Source organism: Arachis hypogaea, chromosome 13, assembly GCF_003086295.3.
Source record: "Arachis hypogaea cultivar Tifrunner chromosome 13, arahy.Tifrunner.gnm2.J5K5, whole genome shotgun sequence".
Taxonomy (NCBI): domain Eukaryota; kingdom Viridiplantae; phylum Streptophyta; class Magnoliopsida; order Fabales; family Fabaceae; genus Arachis; species Arachis hypogaea.
The window spans coordinates 110,357,156-110,374,804 of NC_092048.1; the positions used below are offsets into that span (position 1 = coordinate 110,357,156).

Consider the following 17,649-nt stretch of genomic DNA (forward strand, 5'->3'; position numbering starts at 1 on the left):
GCCTCCCAACACCAAACTTAGAGTTTGACTGTGGGGGCTCTGGTTGACTCTGTTTTGAGAGAAGCTTTTTATGCTTCCTCTCCATGTTTACAGAAGGGTAACCTTGAGTTGTAAACACAAGGGAGTCCTCATTCAATTGAAGGACTAATTCACCTCTGTCAACATCAATCACAGCTCTTGTTGTGGCTAGGAAGGGTCTTCCAAGGATGATGGATTCATCCTCATCCCTCCCAGTATCTAGGACTATGAAATCAGCAGGGATGTAAAGGCCTTCAACCTTTACTAACACATCCTCTACTTGTCCATAAGCCTATTTTCTTGAACTGTCTGTCATCTCTAATGAGATTTTAGTAGCTTGTACCCCAAAGATTCCCAGTTTCTCTATTACAGAGAGGGGCATGAGGTTATCCCTGAACCAAGGTCACACAGAGCCTTATCAAAGATCATGTTACCTATAGTACAAGGTATTATAAACTTTCCAGGATCCTGTTTCTTCTGAGGCAATGTCAGTTGATCCAGATCACTCAGTTCATTAGTGAACAAGGGAGGTTCATCTTCCCAAGTCTCAATACCAAATAATTTGGCATTCAGCTTCATGATTGCACCAAGGTACTTGGTAACTTGCTCTTCAGTAACATCCTCGTTCTCTTCAGAAGATGAATACTCGTCAGAGCTCATGAAGGGCATAAGGAGGTTCAATGGAATCTCTATAGTCTCTAGATGAGTCTCAGATTCCTTTGGTTCCTCAAAGGGAAATTTCTTATTGATCACTGGACGTCCCAGGAGGTCTTCCTCACTGGGATTTACGTCCTCCTCTTCCTCTCCAGGTTCGGCCGTGTTGACTATGACAATGGCCTTGCACTCTCCTTTTGGATTTTCTTCTGTATTGCTTGGGAGAGTACTAGGATGGATTTCAGTGATCCTTTTACTCAGCTGGCCCACTTGTGCCTCCAAATTTCTAATGGAGGACCTTGTTTCATTCATGAAACTTACAGTGGCCTTAGATAGATCAGAGACTAAATTTGCTAAATTAGAAGTATTTTGTTCAGAGTTCTCTGTCTGTTGTTGAGTGGATGATGGAAAAGGTTTACTATTGTTAAACCTATTTCTTCCACCATTATTAAAGCCTTGTTGAGGCTTTTGTTGATTCTTCCATGAGAAATTTGGATGATTTCTCCATGATGAGTTATAGGTGTTTCCATAAGGTTCACCTAAGTAATTTACCTCTGCTATTGCAGGGTTCTCAGGATCATAGGCCTCTTCTTCAGAAGGCGCCTCTTGAGTACTGTTGGATGCAGCTTGCATTCCATTCAGACTCTGAGAAATCATATTGACTTGCTGAGGTAATATTTTATTTTGAGCCAATATGGCATTCAGAGTATCAATTTCAAGAACTCCCTTCTTCTGAGGTGTCCCATTACTCACAGGATTCCTCTCAGAAGTGTACATGAACTGGTTATTAGCAACCATGTCAATGAGTTCTTGAGCTTCTGCAGGCGTTTTCTTTAGGTGAATGGATCCACCTGCAGAAGTATCCAATGACATCTTAGATAACTCAGACAGACCATCATAGAATATATCTAGGATGGTCCATTCTGAAAGCATGTCAGAAGGACACTTTTTGGTCAGTCCTTTGTATCTCTCCCAAGCTTCATAGAGGGATTCACCTTCTTTCTGTCTGAAGGTTTAAACATCCACTCTAAGCTTGCTTAGCTTTTGAGGAGGAAAGAACTTGGCTAAGAAAGCCTTGACCAGCTTATCCCAAGAGTTCAAGCTATCCTTAGGTTGAGAGTCCAACCATACTCTAGCTCTGTCTCTTACAGCAAAAGGGAAAAGCATGAGTTTGTAAACTTCAGGATTTACTCCATTAGTCTTAACAGTATCACAGATCTGCAAGAATTCAGTTAAGAACTGAAAAGGATCTTTAGATGGAAGTCCATGAAACTTGCAGTTTTGCTGCATCAGAGAAACTAATTGAGGTTTAAGCTCAAAATTGTTTGCTCCAGTGGCAGGAATGGAGATGCTTCTTCCTTGTAAATTGGAATTAGGTGCAGTAAAGTCACCAAGCATCCTCCTTGCATTATTATTATTTTCGGCTGCCATCTCCTCTTCCTGTTAGAAAATTTCTGAAAGGTGCTTGTTGGATTGTTGTAATTTAGCTTCTCTTAGTTTCCTCTTTAGAGTCCTTTCAGGTTCTGGATCTACTTCAACAAGAATATTCTTGTCCTTGCTCCTGCTCATATGAAAAAGAGGGACAGAAAAATAATAATAATAATAAGGGTCCTTTTTACCACAGTATAGAGGTCCCTGTGTGAGTAGAAGAAAAGAAGAAGAAAAAATTCGAACACAGATGGAAGAGGGGGTTCGAATTTGGGTGAGATGAAGTGTTAGTAGATGAATAAATAAATAGAAGGAGATAAGAGAGAGAGAGAATTTTCGAAAATAATTTTTGAAAAAGAGTTAGTGATTTTCGAAAATAGTTTTTTTTTTTTTGAAAAAGGTTAGTAATTTTTTGAAAATTAGGAATAAAATTAAAATCAAAAATTAAAATAATTAGTTAATTAAAAAGAATTTTTGAAAAAGAGGGAGATATTTTCGAAAATTAGAGAGAGAGGGTTAGTTAGGTAGTTTAAACAAATTTGAAAATCAATTTTGAAAAGATAAGAAGATAAGAAGTTAGAAAGGATATTTTAAAATCAAATTTTGAAAAAGATAAGATAAAGAGATATTTTTAAAAAGATATGATTGAAATTAGTTTTGAAAAAGATTTGATTTTTAAAATCACAATTAATGACTTGATTCACAAGAAATCACAAAATATGATTCTAGAACTTAAAGTTTGAATCTTTCTTAACAAGTAAGTAACAAACTTGAAATTTTTGAATCAAAACATTAATTGATGATGTTATTTTCGAAAATTAGGAGATAAAGATAAGAAAAAGATTTTTGAAAAATATTTTTAAAATTTTCGAAAATAACTAAGAAAAATGAAAAAGATTTGATTTTTGATTTTTGAAAAAGATTTTGAAAAAGATAAGATTTTTAAATTGAAAATTTGATTTGACTCATAAAAACAACTAGATTTTAAAAAGTTTTGAAAAAGTCAACTCAAATTTTCGAAATTTATGAGTGAAAAAGGGAAAGATATTTCTTTTTTTTTATTTTTGAATTTTTATTGATGAGAGGGAAAAACATGAAAAAGACTCAATGCATGAAAATTTTGGATTAAAACAATGAATGCATGCAAGAATGCTATGAATGTCAAGATGAACACCAAGAACACTTTGAATGTCAAGAACATCAAGAACTTATTTTTGAAAAATTTTTAATGCAAAGAAAACATGCAAGACACCAAACTTAAAAATTTTTCATGTATAGACACTATGAATGCAAGAATGCATATAAAAAACAAGAAAAGACACAAAACATGAAAACATCAAGATCAAACAAGAAGACTTACCAAGAACAACTTGAAGATCATGAAGAACACTATGAATGCATGAATTTTTCGAAAAATGCAAGATGAATATGCAATTGACACCAAACTTTCAACTTGACTCAAGACTCAAACAAGAAACATGAAATATTTTTTATTTTTATGATTTTATGATTTTTTTGCATTTTCTTTAAATTTTTTTTTCGAAAATCATTTTGAAAGAGAAAAATAAGGATTCAAAAATTTTTAATATGAATTCCAGGAATCTTATGCTCTTTAGTCTAAAGCTCCAATCAAAGGGTCAGGCATGACTTAATAGCCAGCCAAACTTTAGTATGTAACTCAGACATGACACGACTGACATTCCCTATCCAGAAGAATTAGACATGGCTTTACAGCCAGCCAGGCTTCAACATGCTTCATGAAATACTAGAATTCATTCTTAAAAATTCTGAAGAAAAATATTTTTTTGAAAAACATTTTTATTTTAAAATTTTTTTCAAAAACAAAGGAGAAATTTTTGAAAGATTTTTGAAAAAATTTTTGAAAATAAAACAAAAGAAAATTACCTAATCTGAGCAACAAGATGAACCGTCAGTTGTCCAAACTCAAACAATCCCCGGAAACGGTGCCAAAAACTTGGTGCACGAAATTGTGATCTCAGCCAACGGCGCCAGAAACTCTATACGCACGTCTTAATAAATCGTTTTTCATTCACAACTTCGATACAACTAACCAGCAAGTGCACTGGGTCGTCCAAGTAATAAACCTTACGTGAGTAAGGGTCGATCCCACGGAGATTGTTGGTATGAAGCAAGCTATGGTCACCTTGTAAATCTCAGTCAGGCGGATATCAAAAGGTTATGGAGTTTTCAAAATTAAATAATAAGTAAACATAAAATAAGGATAGAAACACTTATGTAATTCATTGGTGAGAATTTCAGATAAGCGTATAGAGATGCTTTCGTTCCTCTGAATCTCTGCTTTCCCGCTGTCTTCATCCAATCAGTCTTACTCCTTTCCATGGCTGGCTTTATGTAAGGACATCACCGTTGTCAATGGCTACTTTTAATCCTCTCTGGAAAATGGTCCGATGCGCTGTCACTGCATGGCTAATCGTCTGGAGGCATCACCCTTGTCAATGGCTGCATCCCATCCTCTTGTGAAAATGGTCCAAATGCTCTATCACAGCACGGCTAATCATCTGAGGTTCTCGATCATACTGGAATAGGATTCACCCTCCTTTTGCGTCTGTCACTACACCCAGCACTCGCGAGTTTGAAGTTCGTCACAGTCATTCAATCCCAGAGTCCTACTTGGAATATTGCAAACAAGGTTTAGACTTTCCGGACTCTCATGAATGCCGCCATCAATCTAGCTTATACCACGAAGATTCTGATTAAGAGATCCAAGAGATACTCATTCAATCTCAGGTAGAACGGAAGTGGTTGTCAAGCACGCGTTCATAGGGAATGATGATGATTGTCACGTTCATCACATTCAGGTTGAAGTGCGAATGAATATCTTAGAAGCGGAATAAGTTGAATTGAATAGAAAAACAGTAGTACTTTGCATTAATCTTTGAGGAACAGCAGCGCTCCACACCTTAATCTATGGAGTACAGAAACTCTACCGTTTGAAAATACATAAGTTAAAGGTCCAGGCATGGCCGATTGGCCAGCCCCCAAACATGATCAATAGATCAAAAGATAATCCAAAGATGTCAAATACAATAGTAAAAAGTCCTATTTATACTAAACTAGTTACTAGGGTTTACAGAAGTAAGTAATTGATGCATAAATCCACTTCCGGGGCCCACTTGGTGTGTGCTTGGGCTGAGCTTGAATGTTACACATGCAGAGGTCATTCTTGGAGTTGAACGCCAGGTTGTAACGTATTTCTGGCGTTCAACTCTGATTTGTGACGTGTTTCTGGCGTTTAACTCCAGACAGCAGCGTAGAACTGGCGTTCAACTCCCTTTTACGTCCTCTAAACTTGGCCAAAGTATGGACTATTATATATTTCTGGAAAGCCCTGGATGTCTACTTTCTAACTCAATTGGAAGGGCGCCAGTTTGAGTTCTGTAGCTCCAGAAAATCCATTTTGAGTGCAGGGAGGTCAGAATCCAACAGCATCAGCAGTCCTTCTTCAACCTCTGAATCTGATTTTTGCTCAAGTCCCTCAATTTCAGCCAGAAAATACTTGAAATCACAGAAAAGCACACAAACTCATAGTAAAGTCCAGAAATGTGAATTTAACATTAAAACTAATGAAAACATCCCTAAAAGTAACTAGATTCTCCTAGAAACATACTAAAAACAATGCCAAAAAGCGTATAAATTATCCGCTCATCATTAACTCAGTTAACGTGAACTCTAACATGGATAAGGAAGATAATGCCAACATTAGTGACACTCACCTTTGTCACTAACGTTGGAATAAGCTCATACTTGCCACGTTAAGAGTCACGTTAACCTAGTTAACGTGGACTCTAACGTGGAGGGAGCAAGGAATCACCAACGTTAGTGATACTCACCTTTGTCACTAACGTTGGATTAAGCCACTATGAGCCACGTTAGTTGCCACGTTAATTACATTAACGTGGAAGCTAACATGGAGAAGAGGGATGATGAGCCAACGTTAGTGACACTCACTTTTGTCACTAACGTTGGAGATGGCTATCAATACCACGTTAGAAGTCACGTTAACCTAGTTAACATGAACTCTAACGTGGGAAGTAGGGGCGCTTTGAAGCGTTAGTGACAAAGGTAAGTGTCACTAACGCTCTCAAAGATTTAGCAAGCCTACGTTAAAGGCCACGTTAACTATACTAACGTGAACTCTAACGTAGGAAGAAATGGGTACTCTCAACGTTATTGGAAAAGGTAAATCCCAGTAACATTTGCGAAGGGCCAAGAAGCAACGTTAGTGGTCACGTTAGTGCCACTAACGTTGAAGTTAACGTGGACCATTTTTGGGTTAGGAACGTTAGTGAAAAAGGTGATTGTCACTAACGTTCTCGACCCCACAGTTTCACTTAACGTTAACGCCACTAACGCCCCATGCTAAAGTCCATACCTACTGTACACTTTCTCTGCAAGTAAAGCTGAGCCCACTAAAGAAGATAACTGCTTCAACTCAAGATCCAAAGGCCCATATCCAAGACTTGAAGAAGCAACTAGAAGATCAGAAGGATAGTATAAATAGGGAGAACTTTGAACTAGAAAAGGAGCTTTTGGGCATTATTAGAATTACTCTCTGTATTTTTACTTTCTCTGCAACTTCTAGTTTAACTTTTCAGAATGTATTCTCCATCTTTGTTTTCCATTCCCAGAGCTATGAACAACTAAACCCCTTTCATTGGGTTAGGGAGCTCTGTTGTAATTTGATGGATCAATAATAGTTTTCATTATTCTTCTTCTTTCTTTTCTCTTGATTTTACTAGAAAGCTTTCAATCTTCATCCAATTGAGTAGTTATCTTGGAAAAGAAGCTATTCATACTTGGATCTCTTCGGAACCTTGGAAGAGGAATGAAGAGATCATGCTAGAAATGCTTTCTCATGTTGGACCAAATTGGGGTTTGGACGGATATAGTGACATATAATCCTACCAACACTTTGATTTGGAAATATATGTGGTATAATCAGTGACCATATCTCATCTCTTCTCATGAGCAATTGGACCAAGGAATTGGCTATTGATCAAGATTTGAGAGATTGAATTACCAAGGAATTGGAATTCAATCACTTAAGATTGCCAAGGAGATCAATGAATGCATTGATTGAGGAAGAGATGAAAATGAACTTGATCCAGAGGATGCAACATCTCCTAAGCCCAATGAACTCCCCATTTCTGATCTTACCCATTCTCTTTAATTTCTGCCAGTTACCTTTATGATCATCTTCCCCATTCCCATTTAAGATTCTGCAATTTATTTTCTGTCATCTATTTTCAGCTCTTTATTTCCAGCATTTACATTTTCTGCTATTTATTTTCCCGTCATTTAATTTCCTGCAACTCTCAAACCAAATTCTGCTTAGCTCAACTAGAGCATTCCTCTAATTAAAGTTTCTTGACCAATCAATCCCTGTGGGATTCGACCTCACTCTATTGTGAGTTTTTACTTGACGACAATTCGGTATACTTGCCGAGGGAGATTTGTTGAGAGACAAGTTTCCGTGCATCACTACTAGTTGAGAGTTTTTCTCCATGTTGATGTATTTCTCTGCTCGTTCTTGAACTTTGTTTAGAGATGTGGGATGTTTTTTCGATATAGAGTGGCTAAAAGGCCCCTCTCGCAAGCCATTGATGAGACCCATAATGGCGGCCTCTGTTGGTAGACTTTGTATGTCTAGACATGCTTTGTTGAATCTTTACATGTAGTTGCGAAGACTTTCCCGATCTCCTTGCTTGATTCCTAATAGACTTGGGGCGTGCTTTGTTTTGCCTTTTTGGATGGAGAATCTGGCCAGAAACTTCTTGGCTAAGTCGTCGAAGCTTGAGATGGACCTAGGGCGTAGATTGTCGAACTATTTAATTGCTGTTTTTGTTAAAGTAGTCGGGAAGGCTTTGCAGCGAACTGCATTTGAGGCGTCGGTGAGGTACATTCTACTTCTGAAATTACTGAGATAATGGCTGGGATCTACTGTGCCATCGTATAAAGTCATGTCGGGAAGTTTGAAGTCCTTTGGAATTTTGGTCTTCATGATCTCTTTGGTGAATGGGTCTTGGTCCTTACGGGAGCTATCTTCGTGACCGGATCGAGTAGTTTTGGCCTTGAGATCTGCTTCGAGTTTCAGGAGCTTGTTCTCTAACTCGCGGCGTCGCCTAACTTCCCTTCGTAGGTCTCTCTCAGCTTCTCGTTGATGCTCCACCTCTTTTTCGAGTTGTTTTAGGCGGTCTTAAAGTGCCTCCATAGCTTCCGCGTTTGGCAAATTCTTGTCTTTGTTAGGATGAGGTGTATCTTTTGGTGTAGTATCCGCGTTTTTGTGCGGCGTCTTCTCTTCTAGATCAGAGTCGTGGTTGTTGTCAAGGTTGTCCGCCATGGTGATGGGATGACTTCCATGTTCCCCGGCAGCGGCGCCAATGTTCCGAGGGTTACCTGAAACTGTAGGTCGATCTCGGATGAGATCTTCTGTACTGGTCGGAGTTGATGTGTCCGACTTGTTGGACTGGGTGGCGGTGCTGATCCTTCGTCACCGGAGGGTGGTGGTACCTGCAAGGGACTCCGATGCTTAAGTTAGCAAGGGTATTAAATAGGTTTTTTGTAGAATCAGAGTATGAGTTATACATGGGTGCTCCAGTGTATTTATAATGTTTGTAGAGTGATCTTTTGGGATAAGATAGTTATCATATCTTATCTTATCTTTTGAGTGTAGTCATCTTATCTTCAAGGGAATCGCCCTTATCTCTATAGGCTTGGGCTGCCTTCGGATTTGGGTCGTATTCCTCTGTTGGGGCCCTATTTGGGCTTTTCGGGTGATTTTGGCCGAGCTCTTGAAGAGGTCGGATAGTCTGACCTGAAGAGGTCGGTCGACTTGTCGCTAAACATCCCGGGTCAGACAGCTCAACCCAGGGTATGAACAATTGGTGATCTGAAAAATCCTAAAATTGATTCTTGAAACAAGAAAAAGCAGCAAAAAGTAATAAAAGAAAAAAATATATATGTATATGCAAAAAAAAAGCAAGCAGAAAAAGAAAAAGCCAATAGCTCTTTAAACCAAAAGGCAAGAGCAAGGATCCAAGGCTTTGAGCATCAATAGTTAGGAGGGCCTAAAAGAAGAAAAATCTTGGCCTAAACAGTTTAAATGAGCTGCTTCCCTAACTATATGCCTGTGGTGTGAAGGTGTCAAGTGAAAAGCTTGAGACTGAGAAGTTAAAGTCGTGATCTAAAGCAAAGAGTGTGCTTAACAACTCTGGACACCACTGGCTGGGGATTCTAGCAAAGCTGAATCACAGTCCAAAAGGGTTCACCCAGTTAAGTATCTGTGACATTTATGTATCCGGTGGTAATACTGAAAAACAAAGCACTTAGGGTCACGGCCAAGACTCAAAAGAAGTTGTGTTCAAGAATAAAAAAGAACTAAACTAGGAGAGTCAATAATATCATCTGGATTCTAAGTTCCTAAAGATACCAATCATTCTAAGCTTCAAAGGAAGGTGAGATGCCAAAACTATTTAGAAGAAAAAAGCTACTAGTCCCGCTCATCTAATTGAAACTGAGCTTCATTGAGAACTCTGAAATTTATTATATCCTTCTATTTCTTTTTAATCCTACTTGTTTTTGGTTGCTTGGGGACAAGCAACAGTTTAAGTTTGGTGTTCTGATGAGCGGATATTTTATACGCTTTTTGGCATCATTTTCATATAGTTTTCATTATGTTTTGTTTAAGTTTTATTATATTTTCATAGGTTTTAGTGAAAAAATCATATTTTTGGATTCTACTTTGAGTTTGCGTGTTTTATGATGATTTTAGGTATTTTCTGTCTGAAATTGAGAAGTTTTGGCAAAGTTTGATTCAGAGACAGAGGAAGGACTGCAGATGCTGTCAGGATCTGACCCCATGCACTCGAAGGAGCATTTCTAAAGCTACAAAAGTCTAAAAGGTGCGCTCTCAACAACTATGAAAAGCTAACATCTAGGGCTTTCCAGAAATATATAATAGTTTATACTTTACTTTGGAAATGAAGGCCCAAAACGGGCGTTCAACGCCAGCCACCAACCTCATTCCTGGCGTCCAATGCCTAGAAGGGAGCAGCTGGCGTCCAACGCCCATTCAGGAGTTCAAAGATGGTGTTGGATGCCCAAAAGGGAGCACTAGCTCGTGGCTTCACTCAAGCTCAGTCCAAACACTCACCAAGTGGGCCCAAAACATGGATTTTCGCACTATAGGACTAGTCTATCTTATTTCTATAATTCTTAGTTAGCATATTAGTATATATAGACAAGAGTTCACCCTTGTTAGAGGACTCTTGCCCATTCTTCACGTTTTACATTACTTTTCTGTAAGCAATGAGTCGCTAACCTCCTAGGTTAAGGTTAGGAGCTCTACTGATTCTTATGAATTAATAATATCACTATTCTATTTCAATCTATGCTTGATTCCATTCTAATGGATTGGGAGTATAACTTGACCATCATTCCAATTCCACATGGGTTCTTGCGAGTCCTTGGCGGGATAATGTTGAACCACCAGCTTGATTATACATCTCTTAAACGGCTAATCCACGCTTCGTTGGGTACTTCTCAAGACATCAGTGCAGCCGAAGTGCGGGGCAATTAGGGCCATTGTGGTATAGGCTAGAACCAAAGGAGCAGCATTCTCTGATCCGGAAGATCCGACCTTGTCTGTGGCATTTTGAGTAGGATCACCAAGGGAATGGATTGCTAGAGCTTCACCCCCGTTCAGATTGGATGACCGTTGACCCGGCGTTGATCTAAAGCAGAGGAGATTAATGACCGCTGACCTGGCATTAATCATATACAGCCTGCCATGAAATGAATCAATCCGAAGTTGGAGTAGAAGGTGAGAAAGGTTGATCCAAAAGGAAGATGCATCTCCGAAGCCTCAACCATTCTCATACCATAGATTTCACACCTATCTAGTAACGTTTTATTTATTTATCTGTTTTATGCATTTTTTCGTGACAACTATATTTTCTATCTGTCTGACTAAGATCTGCAAGGTAACCATTGCTTACTCAAACCAACAATCTCCGTGGGATTGACCCTCACTCACCTGAGGTATTACTTGGACGACTCGGTATACTTGCCGGTCTATCTGTGGGAAACGTGCGGAATCAGTTTCATGCACCACATAGGAATATAGTATTTACGACAATAAAAATTGTCTGGTAATGCCAAAATGATTCTATAAAAATATTGATTAGTCATGCAAAATATAAATCTTTGAAGTCAGATATCAACTTTATTTTTTACCTGGACTGGTTAATAACTCATAGCTCATTGAATGTTCACATTGCTTAGTGCTGCTGACTTGGGACCTTTTTCTCATGTACACCCAACATTCCTAAAGACTTCTTTGAAAACCACATTTTCAGTTTGATTGTCATTGTTATCATCATGATATAACAATATCTTCAACACATCCCTATGAGTGACCTTAGAAATTGCCACATATAGTTGACCATGAGTAAAGACTTGTTTTTTAAGAATCAATCCAACCCTAGACAATGATTGACCTTGACTCTTTTTAATAGTCATTGCATATGAAACCATGATAGGAAATTGCCGACGTTGGAACTTGAATGGGATCCGGTGATCCGATGGACTTAATGTCATCCTTGGAATAAAAACTTTGTTGTCTAAGTGTTTTCATGAAATATTTCGTGTTTCTATAATGTGTTTTCCAAGCTTGGTAACTACTAAATGTGTCCCATTGCACAACCCAACAGTATGATCAATGTTTCTTAAGAGCATGATTGGTGTGCCTACTTTTAATGTAAGCTCATGATTCGACACACCTGAACACCTAATAGTGTTTAGAAATTCAGGTATGTGTACTGATGCTAGTAACTCATTATTCCCTTCTGTGGGGCATGCTTTGTCTGAGCTAAAAAACTTTTGTGATTTAGCCGAATTCAAAGTCATCATGTAGTTGTTTATTTCATCGACATGTTGTAATGTCTGTGCGAGTATGGCTCTATCATGCAAACCATGATGTGACTCTAGGGGTCCAAACAATTTCGGATAAGTGGCCTTACAAATAGCCTTTATGGGGTCGATCCAATCACGTATAAGGATGTCATCGGGAATTTCTACTTTATCAACGCCACCCATAGATATTCCAATCTTACCATCCCCAAATTTCAGTATCCATTCGGAAAATTGATTCAACTCATTTGAGCTTGCATTACCTGGGCCTACACTAAGACGCATGTTTCTTGTTAGTGTCAACAACTTACAACTATTCCAAATATACGATGAGTTAATACTTGCGTTGACAATTTCTTATCTTGTACCCTTTGGTATAACGGGTAAAATTTTCCGAAAATTCCCTCCAAAAACAACTGTCTTCCCACTGAATGGTTGATCTAGGCTGTTAATATTCTTGAATCTTAAAATGTCTCGCATTGTCTGGTCAAGGGCTTCTATGCAATATTTGTTAACCATTGGAGCTTCATCCCATATAATTAATTTTGTTTTAACCAACAATTGAGCCAGATCACTCTCTTGTTTTATGTTGTATGTGGAGAACTCATCTACATTTTGTGGGATAGCAAAGCGTGAGTGTGCTGTCCTGCCACCTGAAATTAACAAAGAAGCTATTCTACTTAAAGCAACGGTAAAAACAATTTGACCTCTAGACCTTAATGCCGAAGCTAATGTCTTCCACACAAACGTTTTTTCTAGTTCCACCGAATCCTTATAAGAGGAAAACTCCTCCGCTACAACCATGGACCGCTTCCATAATTTTATCATATGCTGATCTCTGTTCAGTTGTCATTTGATCTAGTCCAATAGAATTTTTCTCAGCTAATCTATGTCTATCATAATGTAGCTCATCACAAAGTAGCCTATTGACCCTATTGGACATCATCTGAGAGGTGCATGAGTCAAAGTTGGGGTGTGGCATGGATTCAAAATCTCTAAGACTCTTGTTGTACCCCTTGATTATTAGCTCAATATCTATTAGAGTTAACTCCTTCAACTCCTCATTTGTTAGTCTTAGATCTGTGTTAAACAAAATTTCAATAAATACATTATCATAAAGATGGTGATATCAAAACATGAAGTACAAAATTCTCATTATGAAAGACTATTATATCAACATGCCTAATAGACACACATTCTATTGTAATAATATTTCTATATTCAGCTATTCGTTTGATTAACCCCCCCCCCCAATTGGAAACATGATAATTTCCCAATTTATAAGACGATTAATTCCTATGTCTACAGCTCATGTGAAAGTAAGGACAGATCCAAAAGGTACAAGCATAGTACTTGTTCCCCCCTCCCCCAAATTTTTTTAACTAAAATTAACAATTTTAAGTGCATAAAGTTATTATATATTAGATAAATTTATTTTTTATTTAAAAATAAGATAAGTAATTATTTTATATAAATAATTAAATTGTTAAACTCAAAAGCAAGTACCAAGTCCTAAATTGAAGAAAATATTATCGTCAATTAATTTTTTATTACATAAATTTTTAAATTTTTAAACATTTAAAATCTTTTTCTCTTTTAAAATATTTTTTCCTTAATGTTTACACCTCTTATCGTATAATTAGGCTAAAAAATATATAATAACAACATGTAATTAGGTGTTGAAATTTTTTTTATATATTATAGTATATACATGAAAGTAAATTATTTTAAAATTTATTTATTTTTCACGTGATATTTAAATTATAACATATTAAGTAAATATCATAAAATGAATATATTTTATATCTTTTATTCACAAATTTATTTTCAATGCATATAACAAAGTTATTAGAACACCTTTTTTATATTTATTTTGTAGCATATTTTTTATGATATGAAGAATAAAATATAACTTACTGTCACAATAATACTAAATGAAATAAACTAACTAAAAAATAAATAATTTTTATATTTTATTGAATCCAAAATGAAAAAGAAAATTTTACAAAAACTAAGATAACTTTTTTATATAACAAACACTTAGTAGTATTTTTTAAATTAAAAAATACTAATACTGATTATATATATTACTACTTATATTATATTATATTTGATTATACAATATTTTAATTTTCGACCCTCCTCTACTGAATTACTGAATTTGTCCCTATGTGAAATTGGATATCGTATTAGGTTATATGAAATATGATTACAAAATATGATTCGCCCAAATAAGTAGACATGTAATTAGAACCAATATTGAAGAGGATAGTTTCTGACTCAGATTAAGCATGGTAAATAATGAATTTTTACCTGGATTCTTCATTATTCTTCTTTGCTTTTGAAGTATGTCATCTGAAAGCAAATGCCATGTCTTTTTTCCATACATGTTCTGGCCTTTCCATGGAATCTGAAAACAACAATATTGCAAATCTTCCTCAAATAAACTCCTGATCCCCAATGACTTGCTTTCTTTATTGCATCAACGTATTCTCTATCATTATCTAAAAGACCTTGTGCATAACATGCATCTATTGTCCGTATTTCTTCATATGATTTATCCCGTTTAGCATAATTGAGAAGTAGTCTAAGGCAGTAACTTTCACCTGAACCAGGAGGGATAAAGAAAATGTGACCTATCACAGCGTGTGACTTTCGTGGAAACCATTTTCTCTCCTTTGATTTCCATACAAATTTTGTTAGGAATTCAGCATAAGTGATCGGGCTTAGGGATACGACTTGTTCGCTTTAAACCATTCCAAAAACATGGATTCCTTGACAAAAGCCTTTCTAGCAACATCTTCCAAATTCTCATCATCTCTGAAAATTAGTGGTTGCTCGTTTGGCAAGTGAAACCCCAACGTTACCACAGACGGGTCTCTATAGTGAACGTTGTATCCAAAAATCCTCCAAGTAGCTTCGCATGGAGATATATATCGACAATCATAATACATACTGACTTCATCGTGCTCATCCTTATCCACATCTTCGGTTGCACTTTTATAAAATGATGCAGTTACACAGTCGTGTCCTTTGTTAACATACTTGAATAGATACTTTATTGATCTAGATTGGTTGCACCACTCAACATTGACGTGTGCTCCATATCTCATCAATAAATACCTATTATGAGGAACGACATAACAGTTATCAAGATCAATACCTGACTTCATGATTGTCTTTCCATCATCTCTGCGTCTGTATACTGAATAACCATCTTCATCAATTGTTGTGTTCTCAACAAATTACATGGGGAAGTGTCTGATGCATTTTCCATCTTCCATGCATGGTGAATCTTTCTTGGCTGAACCGCATGGACCATGCATCATGTGCTTCCCCACTACTTCATAGTGTTCTGGATCAGTCTCGTTATTTGGTATTTCAGCGGATATAATCTTGTCAATATCTTCTGCAGTAGGATACTTGTCATCACGGTGGAGAAACAACATGTGTGTGTGAGGTAGCCCACGTTTTTGAAACTCGATGGTGTAAATCGCTGGAAGAATAAAAAATGAACTAAACCATTAGTGCATCACTCCACGTTGAACATAATAATTTAGTTATAAATTATAAAGCAGTCATACTGTAAGACCCAGAACTTTTGAAAAGTCTTATTATGATCAAGTCTCAAATCATATAGTTATTTATAGCCTTAATTTCATAGATTACTTTCTTAAGGATAATTAAGGCAAGTTGTGATTTATTGAATTTGAGATGAGTTATGATTATTATCCAAGTTATGATTTATTTTGGAAACTGAAGAAATAAGTATATTATTTCTAATTATTTGATTTGAACATTTTATTAAAAAAAATTCGTGAGAGTGATGAACAAATAGCATTTTCTATATACAACTAGTGTTGGATTTAATTTGGGTTTCAATTATTATATTATTCCCGATTTTATTCGAAACTACCAAATTACCCCTAGCCCTAATTTTCAAATAAGGAAAACCCTAACCCAGTAACCCGTTACCCGACCCGGTTCCCTTTTGCCCACACTCAGCTCCCTAGCCCTCAGCAGCCGAAACCCTTTTTCCCCAAAAACAACAACACACGCAGCCCCCTTTGATTCCCTGAAAGAAAGAAACGAAGAAAGGGAGGAGGGAAACGGGAGATCAGAGAAGTGGAGAGGGGAAGAGGAAGGACGGCGCCGGCGGGCATCACTGCCGCTGCGCCGTCGTGTTGCCGTCGAAGGAGAGGAAGCCGTGGACCATAGTCACGGGCGGAAGAGAAAGCGCGAGCCAGGGCACGCGAGACGGAGCCGCCACTACTGGGTCGCCGTCCAGCCTCGCCCTACCTTCCATCCTTCATCACCACCGCGTCCACGCCGTGCCGCCGCCTCTGTTCGTCACACCGTCACTCCTAGCCGCGCCGTCGCCAGTCGCGCGAGAGAGAGACGCGCTATGAGGGGGTAGCCACCGCGCTCTGCCGCCATCACCTCCTGCCACCATCGGAGCTCGCATCACTGTCACCCATGGCCGTCTCTCCTACTGTGCTCCATTCGGGTTCTGGGTTGAGCGCACCACTGTTGCCATTGGAAGCCGCTGCTGAGGCCGGGATGCTATGGTGGTTGCTAATGGAGCCGCCGTTGATAAGTGTGATGCGGCTATGCCGATTTTGAGTCGCTGTGTCACTACCAAAGTAAGAAAACTCATTGGAATAGCATCATTGGAGCTGTTGTTCAGTTGATGCCGCTTCCTGGGTCGCTGCGGTACAAGCTGCCGTTGATGGAGCTGCTATGTTCAGCGGATTCCGCGAATTTTGACTTTTTGGTAAAGGTTTTAATTGAGGTTTCTGCTTTTTTGGATTTCAAGAAGGTTTTAATGCTACGTGATTTTTATAGTTGATCCACCGAAGCTTCTGGCCATCGCCAGAGCTGTTGGCGGGCCTGTTTGAAATCGTAGCTGCTTCGTTTCGCTAGTTCAGTAAGTATTTATATTTCGGAAAGCCTCGCGTTAGTATCCCGTTGTGTTCGGTTAATGAATATGAGTTTTGATAACGTGGGGTCGAGTCCTGATTATTGTATGTTGCGATTAGTGTTGCTATGGTTATTGCGCACGTGACTGGGAGCTGAGGTTTTAGTTGCCGTCAGTTCGGGTGAGGCGGAAAGGACTCTGTGAGACGTTTGGGTTATGGAATTGCGTTTTGAGGTAGGGGCGCTTTCCGAAAACTATATTTTATATTGGAATTATTACATATGGATACTGATGTGAGACAATGTGTTTTGGTGGTTGTAGTAGCCTTATGTATTATTTGATTGTCTCGAGTGATTATGAATGTTTGTTTGGCTGAATTGTTGTGTGGTTTTATGAAACGAAATGCTTTTGAAGTTGATTCTTTTAAAGCTTTGAGATTGAGTTTAATCCGTTGGGAATTGATTTGAGTTGAGTTGATTTTCTTGAGAATGTGAAAGAGAGAATAGACTCTTGAATTCAGCCTGGCTTGCTTTAAATGATCTGGTTATTGATAAATGATTGTTACTGAGCCGTTTCTTTGAAACTTTAGAAATGAGTTTATTCGGCTGATAATGATTTGATTCTTGAAAAGGTTTTCTTGAAAAATGGAATTGAGATGACTGTTGGGTTTTGGCTCGCCT

The 17,649-nt window shown here is 37.8% G+C and overlaps 1 protein-coding gene and 1 non-coding gene across 2 annotated transcripts; one reads left to right on the forward strand and one right to left on the reverse strand.

Annotated features, from left to right (window-relative positions):
* The first annotated feature begins 1,599 nt into the window (after positions 1-1,599).
* LOC112738473 (small nucleolar RNA R71) lies at positions 1,600-1,707 on the forward strand. The gene has a single exon (XR_003169433.1). It is a non-coding gene; the product is annotated as a small nucleolar RNA R71 (small nucleolar RNA).
* Positions 1,708-11,772: 10,065 nt separating this feature from the next.
* Positions 11,773-12,336, reverse strand: LOC140177669 (uncharacterized). The gene has a single exon (XM_072210817.1). The coding sequence runs from the start codon at positions 12,334-12,336 to the stop codon at positions 11,773-11,775; it is 564 nt and encodes a 187-aa protein (XP_072066918.1).
* Between the last annotated feature and the right edge of the window lie 5,313 nt (positions 12,337-17,649).